This window comes from Podarcis cretensis, assembly GCF_951804945.1.
Source record: "Podarcis cretensis genome assembly, chromosome: 11".
NCBI lineage: Eukaryota > Metazoa > Chordata > Lepidosauria > Squamata > Lacertidae > Podarcis > Podarcis cretensis.
Window position 1 is genome coordinate 63,682,482 of NC_137180.1, and position 18,473 is coordinate 63,700,954.

At 46.0% G+C, this 18,473-nt stretch overlaps 2 protein-coding genes across 3 annotated transcripts in view; one reads left to right on the plus strand and one right to left on the minus strand.

The window, feature by feature from the left end:
* Window positions 1–9,176, minus strand: part of FAM219A (family with sequence similarity 219 member A) — a 64,953-nt gene extending 55,777 nt beyond the window's left edge. The window contains exon 1 of one of the 2 annotated variants that reach the window (XM_079995154.1): window positions 8,836–9,176. In XM_079995154.1, the coding sequence (XP_079851280.1) occupies window positions 8,836–8,895 (60 nt within the window). In that variant the 5' untranslated portion in view covers window positions 8,896–9,176. The remainder of the gene's footprint in view (window positions 1–8,835) is intronic. The other variant, XM_079995153.1, reaches the window with a different exon arrangement.
* Window positions 9,177–9,489: 313 nt separating this feature from the next.
* Window positions 9,490–18,473, plus strand: part of DNAI1 (dynein axonemal intermediate chain 1) — a 169,637-nt gene continuing 160,653 nt past the window's right edge. Inside the window, exon 1 of the mRNA XM_079994837.1 lies at window positions 9,490–9,689. Coding sequence (XP_079850963.1) covers window positions 9,657–9,689 — 33 coding nt within the window. The 5' untranslated portion in view covers window positions 9,490–9,656. The remainder of the gene's footprint in view (window positions 9,690–18,473) is intronic.

Consider the following 18,473-nt stretch of genomic DNA (forward strand, 5'->3'; position numbering starts at 1 on the left):
CTCTTTACTCCAGCCTTTCACATCCGATATGCATATTTTAAATGTCCACCGTATTTTTGAAAATTGCATTCTTTGTAATTTTAAAATTTGTTTTTCATGTTGTATTGTAACCCGCTCTGGGACCTCAGGGTGAAGAGCAGATAATGAATTACAACAACAATAGTAATTACTACAAATCACTACAGGAGATGGCATTGTGGGGACAGTTGCGCGTGACATGAGCTACCCTAAGCTAAATGCTGATGTCTGAAGTTGAGCAAGTGGCAAATATATACAGTGGATGCTCGGGTTGCGAACGTGATCTGTGCACTCTAGGATGTACGTTCACAACCCGCAGCAGCGCGTCTGTGCATGCACAGGTTGCGATTCGGCGCTTCTGCGCATGCGCAACTGCTGAAACCCAGAAGTAACCCGTTCTGGTACTTCCGGGTTTCGGCGGGTGCGTAACCCAAAAAATCGCAACCTGAAGTGGCTGTAACCCGAGATATGACTGAACATGGTACACAAGTGGATAAAACAAGTAATAATGAGAAACAGAAACACACAAGCTGACTGGAGAAGTAAGTATCTGAATATTCATTGAAATAGGAGAAAGCCAAAATAAGAGAATCAATGTTGCGTAGAAGAGAGAATGGATCCAGAAGAGCTGGGTTCAAAGAAGACCACCATTATGACACTCACAAGTTGGCCTTGGGCAGTCTCTGTGACTCAGTCTAAGCTACCCTCTAATGAGGGCAATGTGCTGGTACATGTTCAACACCTTGAGCTCCCTGGAAGAAGGGTGGGATAAAAAAATGTGACACTCAACTATTTACTTCAGCATATCCTACAGTACTCTGGGGGGAAGGCTCCTCTTAGTCTTGCAACTGTAGATCAATGTGTGCATTCAAGCTCAAAAAAGTGGCTTTGCTTCCTGCTAACCTCACATATTTGTTTAAACACACCATCCTAAGTTGTTCAGTTCTCACATTCAAGACACATCTACATGGAAGGAAAGTCCCATTGATTTCTGCTTATGATCACTGCCCATACAGGCAAGCAAAAGTACATTACAGCCTACTTCAATAGAAGAAGCTTCTACCAATGAAGCCCAGAAGCACTGGTCCACTGCCAAGAGCATTGGCTGGTAACATATTACTGCAGCCAGGACCAAAGGAGGTTTTCTAGTGCTTACAGCAATATCAGAAAAGGGGGAAAGCACAATCAGCAAGCAGCCCTATTGTTCTGGTCACCGACAATACAGTACTTCAGATCTGAGTAGGTTAAACTGACCTGGGGAATAAATCAAAAAGCAGTTTCTTAGCAAGAGCACACAAAGCCCAATTTAAGCAAGCATGAGCACATAACTAGTTTTACAAAAGCAGCACACTGGCAGCTATACCTTCTGCATATGGATTTAGGACAGGAGTGGGCAACGCGTCCTTCAAGCAGTTTTGTATAGCTCAAGGAGTCATATTAATCCCACCTTTTTACTCTCAAGCATGTGCTTTAAGTCTTTGTAGCTATGCTGGCCCCAGAGGGCAGGAAAACAGAGAAGGTATATGCTGGAAGTGAGCTTTTGAGTTAAATAATCATTGATGCATTGGTGTTCAGATAAACACAGTCTAGGAAAGGAAATGCACTCATGAGTTGGAGTGGCTTCCCCAGTTAATTCTGGTTTTAGCAATTTGGCTGTCAGAAGTAAAGCCACCACTAGCAAGGACCGGGGATGACAACAGAGTAACTTCACCCATATAGATCTCAAAAATAATGTCTTGCTGAGAATCTTACTCTCTACATCCAAGCGAGCCCAACTCAAAAGGTATTTCACTCCAAGCAACAAACAGAACTGGGATGTTTCTCATCTTAGTTCAGATTGTAAGAGGAGCTTACAGTCTGAATTACTTCCCCAGCTGTTTCGTACTTGTTTGGCTTACCAAAGGCTATGAGTAGAGAATACTCATTTGAAACCAGCTGAGTCACAGAAGAATCTTTGGAGGGAGCACAGTGCTCTTCTGTGTTCTACAGACTGGGTGAGCCCACACCCTGCATGGACTCGCCTACACTGTCAGCAGCCAAGTTCATGGATGGCATCCTAAAACTGAATCGTTTCTCAGCATGAGGCAAGGCAAAAAAAGGAAAGCTAGAAGAATATGCAACAAAGGATGCCTACTGCATATCTAGGAGGAGTATTCTATGTTCCAGTAGTCCCTGGAGTGATCTCATATTGAATGGAATTACTCTGTGAGATTTGCACCAGCAGTGTTGCTTTTCCACCTGAGCATATATGGCCTCCTGAAAGCTACAATCATTTTATTTATTCTTGAACTTCTAACTACCAGCATGTGTAACCTCGGTTGAGTCATAAGTAGTTATTTCAGCTACTCACTCAAATAATTAGAAGGGTAGGACCTGCTCAGAAATGGAGCAGTCTTTCAAGTCTTGCTTTATTGCAGAAGAAAGTTACTGAAGAAAAAAAAGTAAGAGTTAAGTCTTCAATTCTTCAAAGTAATTGTCCAACCAGGTCTTCTATTCTTCCAGTAACTGTCCAACCAGGTTACTAGATGGAGTAAGGTATCATGTGATACCACAGCTATTTACAGATAGCGAATCAATTAGCTTAACTGTCAGGTGGCTGGAGAGTTTAGGCCAGAAATGCTTCAGGTGAGTTTTTTAAGCACAACTACAAAGGTTCACTCAGCTCTCAGTTCACACATCTGTAATTGCATTATCAAGCTACACAGGCCATTCCAAACTAAGGTGAATTTACATTTAAGAAACCTCAGGCAGAAATCCTGGAGTTCAAAAGTGTTGCAGTTTACTTCTCCAATGACCGCTTTCTGAACTCCAAAAATAAGCACTTATCAGGAAAAACACACAGGAGGATTAATCATAGATTTCATGGAGTAGGGAAGCAAGGATCAGATGCTCTTAAGATATGGAAAACTAAATAGTCTGTTCCAAACATGATCAGCTGTAAGTGACCTCCCTTTCACAAACTGTGGTAGAGAATTTCCCCATGTTCACCAAATTGCTATACAGGGAGAGAAAAGAACAGTAGCGCTTGGCAGCTTTTCCTTGGTTTTCTAGTAAGGCTGAAATTTAGGCACTATATTCATGTGCAAACAGCCTCTTCTCCATAGTTGCACTTTTACACAGTTCTTAATACCTCTAGTGGACTTACTACAACAGTTAGAGGTACTGGCCCACACCGTTTACGTCCAAGCTTAAATATACAAAAAACACAGTGGAAGCAATACAGAGGGGAAAACCTCACATACCAGCAGCCTAACTCTTTGCGTGCTTACACAGGAATCCCACTGAAGGCAATTAGTCTTCCTTTCCAAGTGTGCATAGGATTGCCACCACCTGCCACTTCACTTGCAAGAGCACTTGTGCCTTGATTAAGAGGTGATCTTTCTCCTCCATCTTCTGGGAGGAGGGGGAAGAGAGAGAGAAGAGCAAAGATGCTGAAGTGTTCTGCATGGATGGGACCAGAGAAGAGAACAAGCAATTAAGGCTTGTTACCTAAACAAGCAAGCACTATGGAGTGTGCTCCCAACAAAAGAGCAGACCTGATGCTGTTAAATCAAAGGGGCATGAAGATGAGTTGCAAGCACAATACCTTTCCTTCTACGGGTCCCCCATATGAGAAGGCAGACTCATAGAAAAATCAGCCTCTATTCTTCCCTCAGGACACCCCCAGTCCTTGGGGACCATGACTTCTGCCAGCTCCTGCTTACTAAACTAGTAAGTTCTGGAGGTTGTCCTTTTTTCCTTAAAGTCCTCTTTGCTATAAGAGAAGATATGCATACTCGCACTTTTATACACACAAAACGCTGTATCGATGAGAAGAGGTATTTATTGACATGAAGACATTAAGGAAAGCTAAGACAGCCACAACTAAGAGCTTCAGTTTTATCTGCTATTTGCACAAATATCTAAAATTCATTTCTGCCTGTACGCCAAATTTCCAAGAACTGCAGATAGAATCTTAGAACACACAAGATTTTATACACATTAGAGGTTCTTATCCAGGGGCTGAAAAGCCATTTTCCAATAGCCAGAGTGAAAATGTAAAACAAAGTTCACGGAATATCAAGAGAAAATGACCACAAGGGCAGACAGCAGACTGAATATATAACATGCTTTGCTGAATAGTTTGTGAATTTTGCAGCTACGGAATAGACCCTCCAAAGAAATCATGGCATGGTTTCTCTTAAGTTCTTGTGGCAGCAAAAATTCAAAATATGATAGTTATATTTGCTAAAGAAGCAAAATAAAGCAAACCCCAACAAGGATTCCAAGGCAGGTCCTAGTGTTTCTATGGGCTGCACAACACCTTATATTCTTTGACATCTCCATTGCCACTTTATTCTCTCTTCCTTTTTTTTTAATGTTAAAGTGTAGAATTCAACCAAGCACCAGGGAGATAACAATCTCCCCTTTCCTCCTGCTGTACAATGTTCTGACCTTCCAGAGCAGTTTTGCAGGAGGCATGGGGTTGGAGAGGGGGTGAAACCATATTGTGCTAGCATGAGTCCTTGCATTGGCTTCCACTAACAGAACAGGTTAGCTGAATTCAGCCAAATGTGTCTACTCTACTTTTCTTTATAAATTCAAAGAACCTTACAAAAACATTCAAAGTAATTACAATCAGTTCTTTTTTAAAAAATAAAATAAAATGATAGAACAAGGGCAGGTTAACACAACTTTTAAAGCAGGAAGATAAAAGCATCAAAGCACATTAAAACATGAACAAAATAAAAGAAAAAAGGTTTGAGCAGCATGCCTGAAGCTGAAAAGTCGAAGTGGGAAACTGCAGGACTGGCAGCTGAATGAGGCCATCCAGGCCTCTCTGTCTGTTCCTGGAGACACTCTCCAGACAATGCCCCCTTCTCAACATCCCTGCTTCACACAATCCTTGGGTATTTTTGCCTGGCTGGAATGTGCCTTTAAACCTCATTAATGACTGGAATAAAAAAGGAGTATAGAAAGAAACCAGCTTACTGCCCCAAGGTAAAATTTACCTGTGCTGCTCTTCCCACTTTGCCTCTGGCCCTGCCCACCCCCCATGTGGCCCCCAGAACATTGAACAGTAGGGAATGTGGCTCTCAAGCTGAAGAGGGTTCCTCACTCCTACTTAGAACAGAGGGAGCCAGACACAATTCTCTAAGGAAAGAGTTGCATAACCTGGATACTAGAGTAGAAAAAAGATTCATCCTATGTCCCAACCTACCATACCTCTCAAAGTGGTGCAATGTATAGCAAGGTCTCTGATGTTGAACCAGTAAGCTGGTTTCCCCCTCAAATAATGCCAACTGAATAATTCAAGCCATAACATTTTCATAATGCAATATCAAACTAAAATTCATGTTTAAGCAACTCTTTTGCCACTATTTTCATTAACAAGTAGATTTTTGCAAGGATGAGGAACTGCATATGGTTAACAGAGGAGGGGGAAATACAGCTTAGACACAATGCTTCAGGGTGCTCGAATTTGTAAGGCTCCAGTTAATGGGACATGTTGCTGAGCTGTTACTGCACTACTCAGTTCACAATCATGAGTCTTCAAGATCAGAGAGTTAAACATACCCTGATGCTTTAAGTATTTTAACTGCCAAGACATTACAGACCACCTTTACCTGTTATGGTGATACCAGGTACTGTATGGGAAGTTAAACATCTGAGCAAAGCATGAGCCTGCCAGAATAACCAATTAAAGGATTCCTCTACAATTAAAGGCTGGTCAGTAAATAGACAAATAATTAAAACTACTAGAAGAACTTCATAAGACTAATGCAGGCCAAAAGAAGTCAAATCTCCATTTAGCATTTAACACTGCAGAAGAAAACAACACAGTATTAACAGAAAAGGGGAAGAAAGTTACATCCAAACAGGAGCACAGAAGGCTTGCCAATGAAGACACATGTTCAGGCTAATGATTACTGATGGGAAAGCAGGAGACACTCCCTCTGATTCCCTAATATTCAAATGACTACTATGAGCTGTGTTTTAAACTACAAGATAGGAAATCCAAACCCAATAGGTCATTAGCTTCTCTCTATCAAATTAGTGTTTACAAACTATCTGAGAGACGACAAAGAGCCCTTGATTGGAAAATGGGATAGAATCTCTTACTAATGATGTGTGTACATGCAGAAAGAGAAAGTGAGTGTAGAGGATGGAACAAAATGGTTGGAAGTACTGCAGGTGCCCGGAAGCTGCAGCACACGGCCTTCTAGTAATTTAAAATATAATGTAAACAATGTGAATGGCTTGGGTTTAAGAAGCATATACAAATCAGTAGGAATCAGAAACGTGTGTGTCAGGGAGTGTGTGAAGCAAGAAGACTGGTAATCACTATATGGAGCAGTCAGTGAGAAAGGAGAAGGAATGCAAAGAAACCAATTTTCACCTTCTGTAAAATGAACTCCATGACATGGTGGTGACATTTTATCACCCAAACAATAAGGGAGTCAACCCCTGATTGGGAGGTGCACAGAATTTGCTCTACATATGGAATCTTTGGGTGGGAGGCAGCATCTCTGAAAACTGTTTGCCTAAGCCTCTTTCAGAACCATTTCGAGGGACAGCAACCCTACGCTTCTAATTTAACCCATCACATCTCGCAAGGAACCCAGGCTTCGAAACAGCAACCTTTCCCTCCTAGTCCAACTCGGGTCATGCAGCGAGGCTATTCTCTTAAAAGCAAAAATGCCTAGTAGCGATTCTCGGCATGCAAAGATTCTGAACACAGATTTGAGCACGAAGGTACAGTCAAATGGTAACAAATCTGTTCTTTCTCTTGCTGCCAGTAGATGCTACCGACATGCAATATTTATCCCTCTCCCCTACATGCTTACAAAAGGATTACGTCATCAAGCCAGCCAGACATGGACCCAAAACATCCAGTCATGTTCCGGTCCCTTCCGTGCCTGCCAGTAGCAAGAGAGGCTTCCATAAGCCTCTTGATGAAAGGGGCCTGGAGCAAGCAGATCCCTAGAGAACGATATCATCATGTCATACCTAAGAGAACAAGCTAAGGTGGGGGATCCTTCAGGAAAAGGGAGAGTAAGCAGAGCTGCAGAGAAGAAACAGCTGAGCAAATGGAGGGTAAGCAGCTTCCCTGCAACAGAAAGAGTAGTTGATAGCAAAAGGGGCTTCCCACTCCCCCCTTTCCTTCTACTGAGGGGTTTGAGAAACCTTAGCACAGGCTGATGTTGTTCCTCCTTATGCCAGCACAGCAATGTGCCTTAAAGTGAGACCAGTCTCACCACTGCTCAAGGACAAGATTTCCTTCGAATCCTGAGAAAAATATCCGTTTTGGATTTCTGCCTCTGTTGATCTTTTAAAAATAAAATTGCCTTGACCCTGACCTTGCGCTCCTGAGAGGGGCGCTGGGCTCTCAGGGCTTCATTGGGATCCTAACATTCACTGGAGTGAAATCTCTAAGCAATGCTTCATAACAGTCTCATGGAAAACCATAAAACACCCCCCCCCAAAAAAAAACCACACACTCCTGAAGAGAGGTTCTCTAGGACCCTTGGGACTACAGCTCCCCTTATGCCATACTTCTCACCTGTGCATTTTTTGGGGGTGGGTGGGTTGGTAGGAGCAAAGGTAGGTCAATCACCCCACCATCAAAAAACGCAGTGGGGTGTCAGCTTCTCAAAACTTCCTTTTGTTTTGTTTTTTTATAAATATTTATTAAGATTTTTTTTTAAATACAAAATGCAAAAATGATAAACAATGTAACATGTATCATAACACATTTTTCAAAACTTCTTTGGACTCCCTCACGTCTCCCACTCCCACTTACATCACTGTGACCTTTTTCCAGCAATTTATCATCTTGTTTACATTCTTAAATCTCGTTCAATTAATTTAGTCTAATAATTCTCCAAAAATTTTATATTTTCCTCAATCTCACTTATCGTCAAATTCAAATCTAATTCAAGGGTAGGCAGTTATTTTTGATCTAGCATCCTTCTTAGCCTTCTACCAAATTACAATACTTTTGTAAATAAATCTTGAATTTCTTCCAGTCTTCTTCAACCCTCTCTTCTCCCAGGTCTCGAATTCTACCAGTCATCTCGGCCAATTGCATATAGTCCATCAGCTCTCAAAACTTCCTTTTGAAGGGGGGGGGGGAGCCGCCAGAGGAGAGGAGGGGCCACATAGGAGAGACCTCAGTTCAAATCCTGGCCAAGTAAAAGCAACGGGGAAAGGATGTTTCTCCACCAGTGTCCAAGGCAGGAAGAGGAAAAATACACTTTGTGATTATTATTTTTTTTGGGGGGGGGGTTGCTGCGTGCGGCTGGAGATACACCCTCCCCCCGCCCATAAACGATCTTCTCCCCTCCCGCCTATTTTCCCTGATCACTTTCTCCTCTCCCCCCCCCCCAGCCGTGTCCTTTGCGAAGGAGGCCTGGAAGGGCGTCTCCCCTCCATCCATCTATCCCCCCCCCCCCGCCAAGGCCGGGGCCGAGCCTGCCGCAGAGGTGCGGCCGCGCAACCCCGAGACCCCTTAAGGGTGGGTGTGGGGGGGGGGTGAGGAGCCTCTTCCTCCCACTGGGGGGGGGAGAGGCTTAAAGGGCTTCTCGCACCTTATTCCCCCCCCCCCAAATTTTTTTTTCTCATATTGAACCGCCCTGAGTCCTGCGGGGGTGTAGGAATAATGTTATTAATAATAATGGGGAGAGAAAGAGCAGCAGGTGCGTGCGGTCATGTCCCCCCCCCTCAGAGAGAAGATGCTGAGGGGGGGGGGTTGGAAAGAGGAGAGTTAGCCCCCCTCCCCCTCCCCCCATTATTCTCCCCCCTGAGGGGAGGCATTTCCGCCGCTCCGGGACTCACCAGCGGCTGCATCTCGGCTCTCACGGCGGGCACTTGGAAGCGGTCGATCTCCTCCATCATGGTGCCGGCGGGAGAGGGAGCCGGGCCGGGAAGGCCGAGCGGGCGGAGGGCGGGAGAGAACCGGCAGCTGGAAGAGGACGACGACGACGAAGGAGGAGGAGGGGGAGGAGACCCGGCCGCCGCCGCCGCCGCCTCAGTGTCGCTGGGGCTCGCCCTCCGCCGCCGCCGCCGCCGCCTGCCTCATCCCCTCAGAGATGCTCCTGGCGAGGAAGGAGAAGGAGACGCGCCTCAGAAAAACCCTCCACAGCCGGCCGCGGTGACTCCGCCCTCTCAGTGCGCACGCGCGAACTCGGGTGGGAGGGGGGGGGAGCGCCGCTCCGGTCCCTGGAGGCTCTCCGGCAGCCCCGTCACGCGCCCCGCCCACCACATCTGCATATTCATCAGAGGGGCGGGGTAGCGTGACGGAGCGGCGCTCGCTCTCCCTCGGGCTGAACCCCGCCCTCCTCAGGAGTCCTTCTCTCCGCCCATTGGCTCTTTGACCTTCCAACTCCGGGACGGTGGGTGACGGACGGTGGACGCGGCCAATCTCAGGCGGGCGCGCACTTCTCGTCAATCTCTGTGGGCGAAAGGAGCGGCGGCGGCGGCGGCGGCGGCCATGGAAGCCGCTTCCGTTCGGTTGCCATGGATGCCGAGATCAACTTCCGGCAGCTGGCCGACGAAAGCCGGGCGTGAAAAGAAAGAGAGGAGGATTTGAAAGAGTGAAGGAAGAGAGTCGGGCGACCACCGCCGGCCATTTACGCGGAGGGAGGAGAGACGCAGAGATGCCCCCGAAAGAGCCTTTCAAGCGCAGGCAGGTGAGAAAAGGGAAGGAGGGAGGGCAGGAAGGGGGGTCGGGCGTGACGTCACCAGCCCCCCCTGTGATTGTTGTTGTTGTTTTGTTGTTATTGTTCTTCTTCTTGTTGTTGTTGTCATTTTACACTGATAATTTTACTTTGGGCAGCTTCCAACATATATAAAAACAGAATGAAACATTATTATATTTAATCATAATAATATTAAATATTTTAATAATAATTAATAATAATAATAATAATTTTTATTTATACCCCGCCCTCCCCAGCCAAGGCCGGGCTCAGGGCGGCTAACAAGCAATAATAAAAACAAATTGAATAAATACAACTTAAAAACAAAATTAAAATACAACATTAAAATATTGAAACCTCATCGCAGGAGGAGAAAGGAAATGAAAAAAGAAAGAGGAGGAGGGAATCAAATTGGCTCCAAGCCAAAGGCCAGGCGGAACAACTCTGTCTTACAGGCCCTGCGGAAAGAAATCAGATCCTGCAGGGCCCTGGTCTCATGAGGCAGATCGTTCCACCAGGCCGGGGCCAGTGTTGAAAAGGCCCTGGCTCTGGTTGAAGCTAATCTAACTTCCTTAAGGGACACAGGTGGCGCTGTGGGTTAAACCACAGAGCCTAGGACTTGGTGATTAGAAGGTTGGCGGTTCGAATCCCCGCGATGGGGTGAGCTCCCATTGCTCGGTCCCTGCTCCTGCCAACATAGCAGCTCGAAAGCAAGTCAAAGTGCAAGTAGATAAATAGGTACCGTTCCGGCGGAAGGTAAACGGCGTGTCCGTGTGCTGCTCTGGTTTGCCAGAAGTGGCTTAGTCATGCTGGCCACATGACCTGGAAGCTGTACGCTGGCTCCCTCGGCCAATAAAGCGAGATGAGCGCCTCAACCCCAGAGTCAGCCACGACTGGACCTAATTGTCGGGGTACCTTTACCTTTACCTTTAATAATTTAATTATATTATATCATATTTTAAAAAGACCTTCCCTAGACAGGATTGCCTTCAGATGGCTCGGGAGTCGGATAACTCCATACGCTCCAATATTTCTCCCATGGAAATAGGGGCGTCCTAAGGAAGGTTGGGACATCCCATGATCAATTCAGAAACCAGGACAGCTTCTCTAAATCAGGAACGTCCCTGGAAAATAGGGACACTTGGAGGTCTGTGTTGTTTTTGTTAATTTGGTTAAACCACAGAGCCTAGGGCTTTCCGATCGGAAGGTTGGCGGTTCAAATCCCCGCGACAGGGTGAGCTCCCATTGCTCGGTCCCTGCTCCTGCCAACCTAGCAGTTTGAAAGCATGTCAAAGTGCAAGTAGATAAATAGGTACCGCTCTGGCGGGAAGGTAAACGGCGTTTCCGTGTGCTGCTCTGGTTCGCCAGAAGTGGCTTAGTCATGCTGGCCACATGACCCGGAAGCTGTACGCCAGCTCGCTCGGTCAATAAAACAAGATGAGTGCCGCAACCCCAGAGACGTCTGCGACTGGATCTAATGGTCAGGGGTCCCTTTACCCTTAAGGAAGATTTGGACATCCCAGGATCAATTCAGAAACCAGGATGGCTTCTCTAAATCAGGGACGTCCCTGGGAAATAGGGACACTTGGAGATCTGCGTTGTTGTCAGTTTATTCCATTTCTATTATTTGATCTATTATTTAAATTTCTGCCCTTCATCTAAGGCTCACGGGGTGATTTGCAATATAAAAATGCAAAAAATACATACCATAATGACAAACAAAAACAATTACCCACCCCCCCCCCCCGTTTAAAAGCCATAGATTGCTTAATTAGCTGACGCCTGGGAGAAGAGAAATGTTTTTTGCCTGATACCTAAAGATATGTAATGTAGGTGCTTGGCAAGCCTCTTTGGGGAGAGCATCCCGCCAGCAGGGAGCCACCACAGAAAAGGCCTGTTCTTGTTTTGTGCCCTCTGGACTTCTCATGGGATGAGGTAACTGTTGGGTGGATTTGTCGCTGGTTTCTCATCATCCTTGGGAAAAGTTACGACAGAGGTGCTTCGGGGTTCTGTCCTGGGCCTGTTGCTGTTCAACGTATAAAAAGACTTTGATGAAGAAATCGAGGGGATGTGTATCCAATCTACAGATGATACCTGTCAGGGAACTGACATCGGAGCCAGAAGTGGAGGCAGGGCTCCCAAGCGATGCCGGAGAAGGGCCAAGCAGGGAGAGAGGGAACTCATCGGCTGGGGAAGGAAATCAGCGTAACACCAGGGATAAAGGGGGGCGGTTGGGGGAATCGGAGAGGGGTCTCCAGGACTCTTCGCTGGAGACCAGCGAGGAGAGCACAGGTCCTCCTCTGCCCACACCTACCCTGCGCAGAAGACTTCCGCGCAGGGAAAGTAGGCGTAGACTTGGCGTCAAAGAGCTTTTGTGCTGGAAGAAGTTTAAGAAACGCCCACTGACAGATTCTGCCAGCGACTGAACAGCCACGGAGTGAAGGGGCTGTCAGCCAAGACAGGTTTAACCAGGTAACCTAGCCAGTAGGGGCGGTAACTTACGCACGAGCAACCCCTTATAACCACTACAATACCAAACTGGGGGGGGGGGGTGGTAGCTAATGCTGCAGAAGGCAGCAATGGGATTCAAGATGACTTTAACAGATTGGAAAACTGGGCCCAAACTAACAAAATAAATTTCAATAGGGACAAATGTCTGTACTTAGGCACTTAGGCAGGAAAAACCAGTGGCACAATTATAGAATGGGGGACACCTGGTTTGATAGTGGTATGAGTTTCCTTGAGAAAAATCACATTTTGTGAGTCAGACAACAACTGCGCCACTTACTGACTACTAATATTTTGCCAGCTGATAAAAGGTCACAGATATGGTGATTTGCCTCCTACAGCACTTAAGGTTCCCACATGTATCCTTTCCAACTTTCCCCTCAAGAATACGGGTGAGATGAACATCAGCAGCACTCCCATCCTGTGTTGTTCCTCATCCTCTCATGAAGGGCACACCCCATGGCCAGGGTGTTCTCTTAAGGGGGAGGGGTGTCATTAAAAAAGGGACAAAAAGTCATGCTGATCTGCATAAAATGCACACCTATTTCGATTTATATGCATTTATTATTTATTTATTCATTGCACTTACAGTCATACTTGGGTTTGAAGTAGCTTCAGGATGAGTATTTTTGGGTTGCGCTCCATGGCGACTCAGAAGTAACGGAGTGCGTTACTTCTGGGTTTCGCCGCTCGCGCATGCACAGACGGTCAAAATGACGTCACTCACATGCACGGAAGCGACGAATCGTGACTCCTCTCACATAGAGGAGGGAGAAAGGTTGTTTTCTGCTGCTCCAGAGAAGCGGACACGGAGCAATGGTTCCAAACTACAAGAAAGAAGATTCCACCTAAACATTAGGAAGAACTTCCTGACAGTAAGAGCTGTTTGACAGTGGAATTTGCTGCCAAGGAGTGTGGTGGAGTCTCCTTCTTTGGAGGTCTTTAAGCAGAGGCTTGACAACCATATGTCAGGAGTGCTCTGATGGTGTTTCCTGCTTGGCAGGGGGTTGGACTCAATGGCCCTTGTGGTCGCTTCCAACTCTATGATTCTATGATTCTACGCGGACACGGGTTGCGTTCGCTTCAGGATGCAAATGGGGCTCTGGAACGGATCCCATTCGCATCCAGAGGTACCACTGTATATCTCACCTTTCCCTCCAAGAAGCTCAAAGTGTCATACGTATTTCTCCCTCTTCTTCTCTTAAATCCCAAAACAGCAACCCTGTGAGGTAGGTTAGTCTGAGAGAAGCAGATGCTATACCTCAAGGTCACCCAGAGAGCTTCATGGTCAAGTGGGGATTGGAGCCCTAGTCTCGCCCAAGTCTTAGTTTGGCAGTCTAACCACTATGCCACACTGGCTAACTATAGAGAGATACATTTAGACATAACTAAATTTAGATGGAAATGCGACCCACCTCACCCTGCTCCCCAGGTTTTGATTTGATGTAATATTTGTATTCCGTTTTTCCAAGAAAAAAATATTTTGTCCCTTGAGTGTTGGATTAGCATAGATGCACTTCACTTTCAGTTTTATTCAGTAGTTGCAGGTGTGGAAGTGTGTGCGCGCGTGCGTGCAAAGACCTTGTAATGCTTTCTATCATTATGTTGTTGTTGTTTAGTCATTTAGTCGTGTCCGCCTCTTCATGACCCCCTGGACCAGAGCACGCCAGGCACTCCTGTCTTCCACTGCCTCCCGCAGTTTGGTCAAACTCATGCTGGTAGCTTCGAGAACACTATCCAACCATCTCGTCCTCTGTCGTCCCCTTTTCCTTGTGCCCTTCATCTTTCCCAACATCAGGGTCTTTTCCAGGGAGTCTTCTCTTCTCATGAGGTGGCCAAAGTCTTGGAGCCTCAGCTTCAGGATCTGTCCTTCCAGTGAGCACTCAGGGCTGATTTCCTTAAGAATGGAGAGGTCTGATCTTCTTGCAGTCCATAACACACAACAATTCTCTATTATCAATTGCCTTGCATCTGGGTTTGCTATGGCCCCAAGGTAGACTCAGATTTGGACAACTCACGGGTCACCCCACTCCAAAGAGGGAAGGCCTCAACACCTCCTGTACTATACCTTCCTGGTCTGGGGATGACTGCCTTATACCTTCTCCTGCTTCAAACTCACGTAGGAGTATGTGACTCCAGAATCAGCTACAGGCCCTTTAAGGGTTGCAGACAGCTCTTCCAGGGGGCAGAGCCATCAGGAAAGGACAGCTTCTGGCTGGTCTTTTGCTGAGAACAACTGTAGTTCAGCCTGTAAGGCGCACAAGGAGCTGATCAGGGTCCTTGATTGGCAGATCAGAATCCTGGACTGCTCCAAGGATTCCAAGGCTGAGATATGGAATGCTGTACAGTACATATTTCTCAAAGGACTTGCATCATCCAAAGAAAACCTTTGGTTTTCTCTTGGTTTTCTCTTGCTGTAATGTACTGGATTGCGTGGCAGTCCTTTTATGTCTGCCCCAGCAAAACTGAAGGCAAGAAGAATTTCTGGAATGACCTCAAATAATACATTCAACTGCTCTAATGGTTCATCTGCCAAAAGTCACATTTGCTTGAACATACAGTAAAGGATCAATTTAGATCGGTTTGTTGATGCTGCACATTGTCAAATGAATGGTGCCTTTCAAACAACCCTGGGTGATTGGTTTTGGGATCATGAAAACTAATGACTCAGACAAACTTTGATTCAATGGTGTATGAATCATATCTGTGAAACATAAGGCAAAGTGTTGCAAGGAAGTTTTGCAGAAAATGTGAGCAGTCTCCCAAGACTATAGTCATAACCCAGCAGGTGGTTACAGAGATGCTTGCTATTTCTAGAGGTTTATAAAACTATCTTCCAAAAGTTCAATGGCAGCTCTGTGTGTCTCAGGCAGCAGATTTAAGCACACTGGTGAATAGGGGTGATTTAGCTGCTCTGCTAGTAGCTGCTGCAGGGGACACTAAGAACTGCATTTCTTCTGCTTGTTATAGTAGACTTTCACTGGTATGTGTAGGCTTGCTGAAATTTAAAACAGGATTAGGAAATGGGCTACCTGCCGGGTTTAAGTACACATCAGCCTTTGCTTTTTCCAAAGACACAGCAATAAGGACGGAAAGATAAAGTGCTGTTACCAGGCAGGATGAGTCTAAGATTGTATCTGCATTCCCTGCTGCCACCACTGCTCTGACAGAACATGAGGTGGGATGAAGAGATTGCAAGTTGCAATACCCAGTTCTGAAATGGTGTGGAATGGAAGAAGCTGGAGCTGGTATTGCTCCTGACCCATGTGCATACTGACATAGCAGTGGCAATTGCAACACTCTTATTTGAAACCAGTGGCTCAGTTACACACCTGCATGAAGACCATTGATGGTCCCAGGGTGATTTGCAAACATATCACAGTTAAACCAATTTGCATTTAAACCACGAAAATAAAACAGGAAAACAACTCGTGACAAAAAATAAATCAGCAGCTCAGAACAGCAATTCAGAAGGAGGGAAGACACCCCTTCACCCAAAGGCCTAACTGAAGAGGTGGACTTAACGTGCAGTGAGGGTACAGAACACACCACGGGGGAGATCATTCCACAGCCTGAGGCTCACCGGGGAGAAGGCCAATGAAACACTTACATGGAGTTTAAGCCTGTCAGAATTCCCCTCCCCCTGACATGATTTCCTTAAGAAATGAAGTTTATTGCTTAAAAGCAGAAAATATTAATATAGACTCATCATCAAAGAAACAAAAGGCAAATTGCTGCTTCTGATTTAATAACTTACATTTGGTGATGATAGAGCAGGACTTTTGAACCCAGCTGGTTGCAGAAGGTTCCTAAGAAGGCTCAGACACACATTCTTCCTCTGCCTCATTGGTAAAAACACTGCTTGGTATTTCATTCTGTGTTGCCAGTAGGGAGTTCTCTCCAACTTACTCTGGCAACTGTTGGAATGCTGCCATGGAAGTATCCCAGGGATACTGCATTGGGTTGACACACACACACACACACACACACACACACACAGCCATAGCATCATTCTGGAGCAACACTTTGTGCTGATTGCAGGGGAACTCAAATGGCTACCAACCAGTACTCCTTTCAGCATCACCCTACCTTGTTGCTGGCCCATCCCATTCCCACCTCCACCGTACACCCCATCACCAATCCTGCTCATTGCTGGGCCACCCAATAGGCCCACCCAGAACCAGCTCAAACTTTGGGAAAGAAAAGAGCAGGAGAAATGAGGGCCTAATGACATGTAAGAGAGAAGGAGAAAGGACCTGGTAATAGGGGAGGGATAGAGGGGGTTGCCCAGGGCCCCCACAAAACTGGAATTGGCCCTTCCCTGGGAAATGTAGTTTTCCTGGGGCATTTTAACTCTTCTGCATGGACATCGTGTCCTAGAAACCATATGGCCTTTAGCTCCATAGTTTCCAGAAATATTGGGATCCGTGTAATGATCCAGCTGGTGGCCTGGGAAACTGCAGTTCCCGCTGTCTCTGGCACCAGGTATGCTGCCACAGCAGTGTTCCAGCTGGTACCAGGGTGGAAGGTGGGTGAGGCCCTCCAGCTGCCACTGCTGCTTCTATAAAACTACCAGAATTCCCTGCTGCCTCTACCACAAAGCCAGATAAAGGGGAAAGGTGTTTGTGTTGGAAAATTCCATTCCACCTTTAGTTGCAGACATGGAACTGTTGCATGTCACATGTCTGTTTACATACCAGCACGGCTTGCTGGGAACTTCCATTGTGTGTATAGCTTTTGCTTTTCTCTGTCTCTCTGAGAAGACAAAGAGAGAGACAACATGTTTCTTTGTCCTGATTTATGATTAATAAATCCGTAGTTGTAGTATGCTTCCGCAAGCCTCACACCTATTCTGGGTGCGCAGTTTGCTCTGCTGATATAGCGTGCCTGGCTTTGAAGCCTGGTTCGCTGATTTACATCCGAGCAGAGGTCGATGGGTCTTTGCAGCAGGACGGCTGGAAGGAGACGACCCAGCTGGGGCTAGCCAGCTGGCCTTGCAACCCTCTGCATGCCGACAGTTTGGAGCAAGCTACAGGGTGCATGGATGTGGGCTCGGGAGGCTCACAGAGATTGGAGTAGGTGTTTGGATTGAATCGCATTCTCAGTAGCGTCACTGCAAGTGTGACCAGGTCCAAATTAGCCTTTGACTAAGTTGAGTTATTCCTCTCTCTCTTTTTAGAAGGAGCAGCGGCTTGGTTGGCTGAGCTCGGACCTGAACTGAGCCAACTGTATTTCACTTTTCACACCTTCCCATTTTCCTCCTGTCCTAGAATCATAGAGTTGGAAGAGACCACAAGGGCCATCGAGTCCAACCCCCTGCCAAGCAGGAAACACCATCAGAGCACTCCTGACATATGGTTGTCAAGCCTCTGCTTAAAGACCTCCAAAGAAGGAGACTCCACCACACTCCTTGGCAGCAAATTCCACTGTCAAACAGCTCTTACTGTCAGGAAGTTCTTCCTAATGTTTAGCTGGAATCTTCTTTCTTGTAGATTCCTCTTGTCCTCTTGGAAACAGCTGCTTCTTTTTGTCCTAGGCACTTCCTTTCTGCCTGCTCTGCCACTCTCTGGATTCTCTGGTTTTATTGGAGCTGCTTTTGCGGTGTTACTTCTTCTGTATTTGTCCTGTATTTAAGATTTTGGTTTACCGCATGGTTTATTTCTGGCCTGTTGACCATAATAAACAGAGGATGACAATGGTTCTGAGCATCCCAGAGGCCACTTGTTCTGCCCAACCTTTCTTGACATAAGAAAGCTATAACTCCCAGAGGCTTTATTGTCCCTAAGTCTCTGTTCAAGGCATTTTGGTATAGAGAGTGATGCTAATATATTATTTATTCAGAACCTATAATTAGCTAACAAGTAAAACTTGGCAGTATATTCTGAAAAGTATGCTTTTATAGTCACGTTTTTATCTCTCAAAGCTATAAGTAATGCTTTATGTTACAACATTATGCATATTTTATGGATTGCCGTATTCCCTGCTGCAACTGCTGTTATCTTCTCCAAGCCTTTGCAAATAAAACAAGTTATAAATATAAACAGATGAACTGAACAGGACTAAGCATGCAACTTCGCTGGGTTTAAAGCAGCTGACATTTATATGTCCTGAGGAGCGCTTTCTTTCAAGATGGAAGCCCAGGAAGATCGCAGGATGTATAGCTTTGTTGGCTGCGGCTCTGAAATTACTTCTTTTGACTTCAGTATACTTCAGGGAGGCGGGACGCAGGTGGCGCTGTGGGTTAAAGCCTCAGCGCCTAGGGCTTGC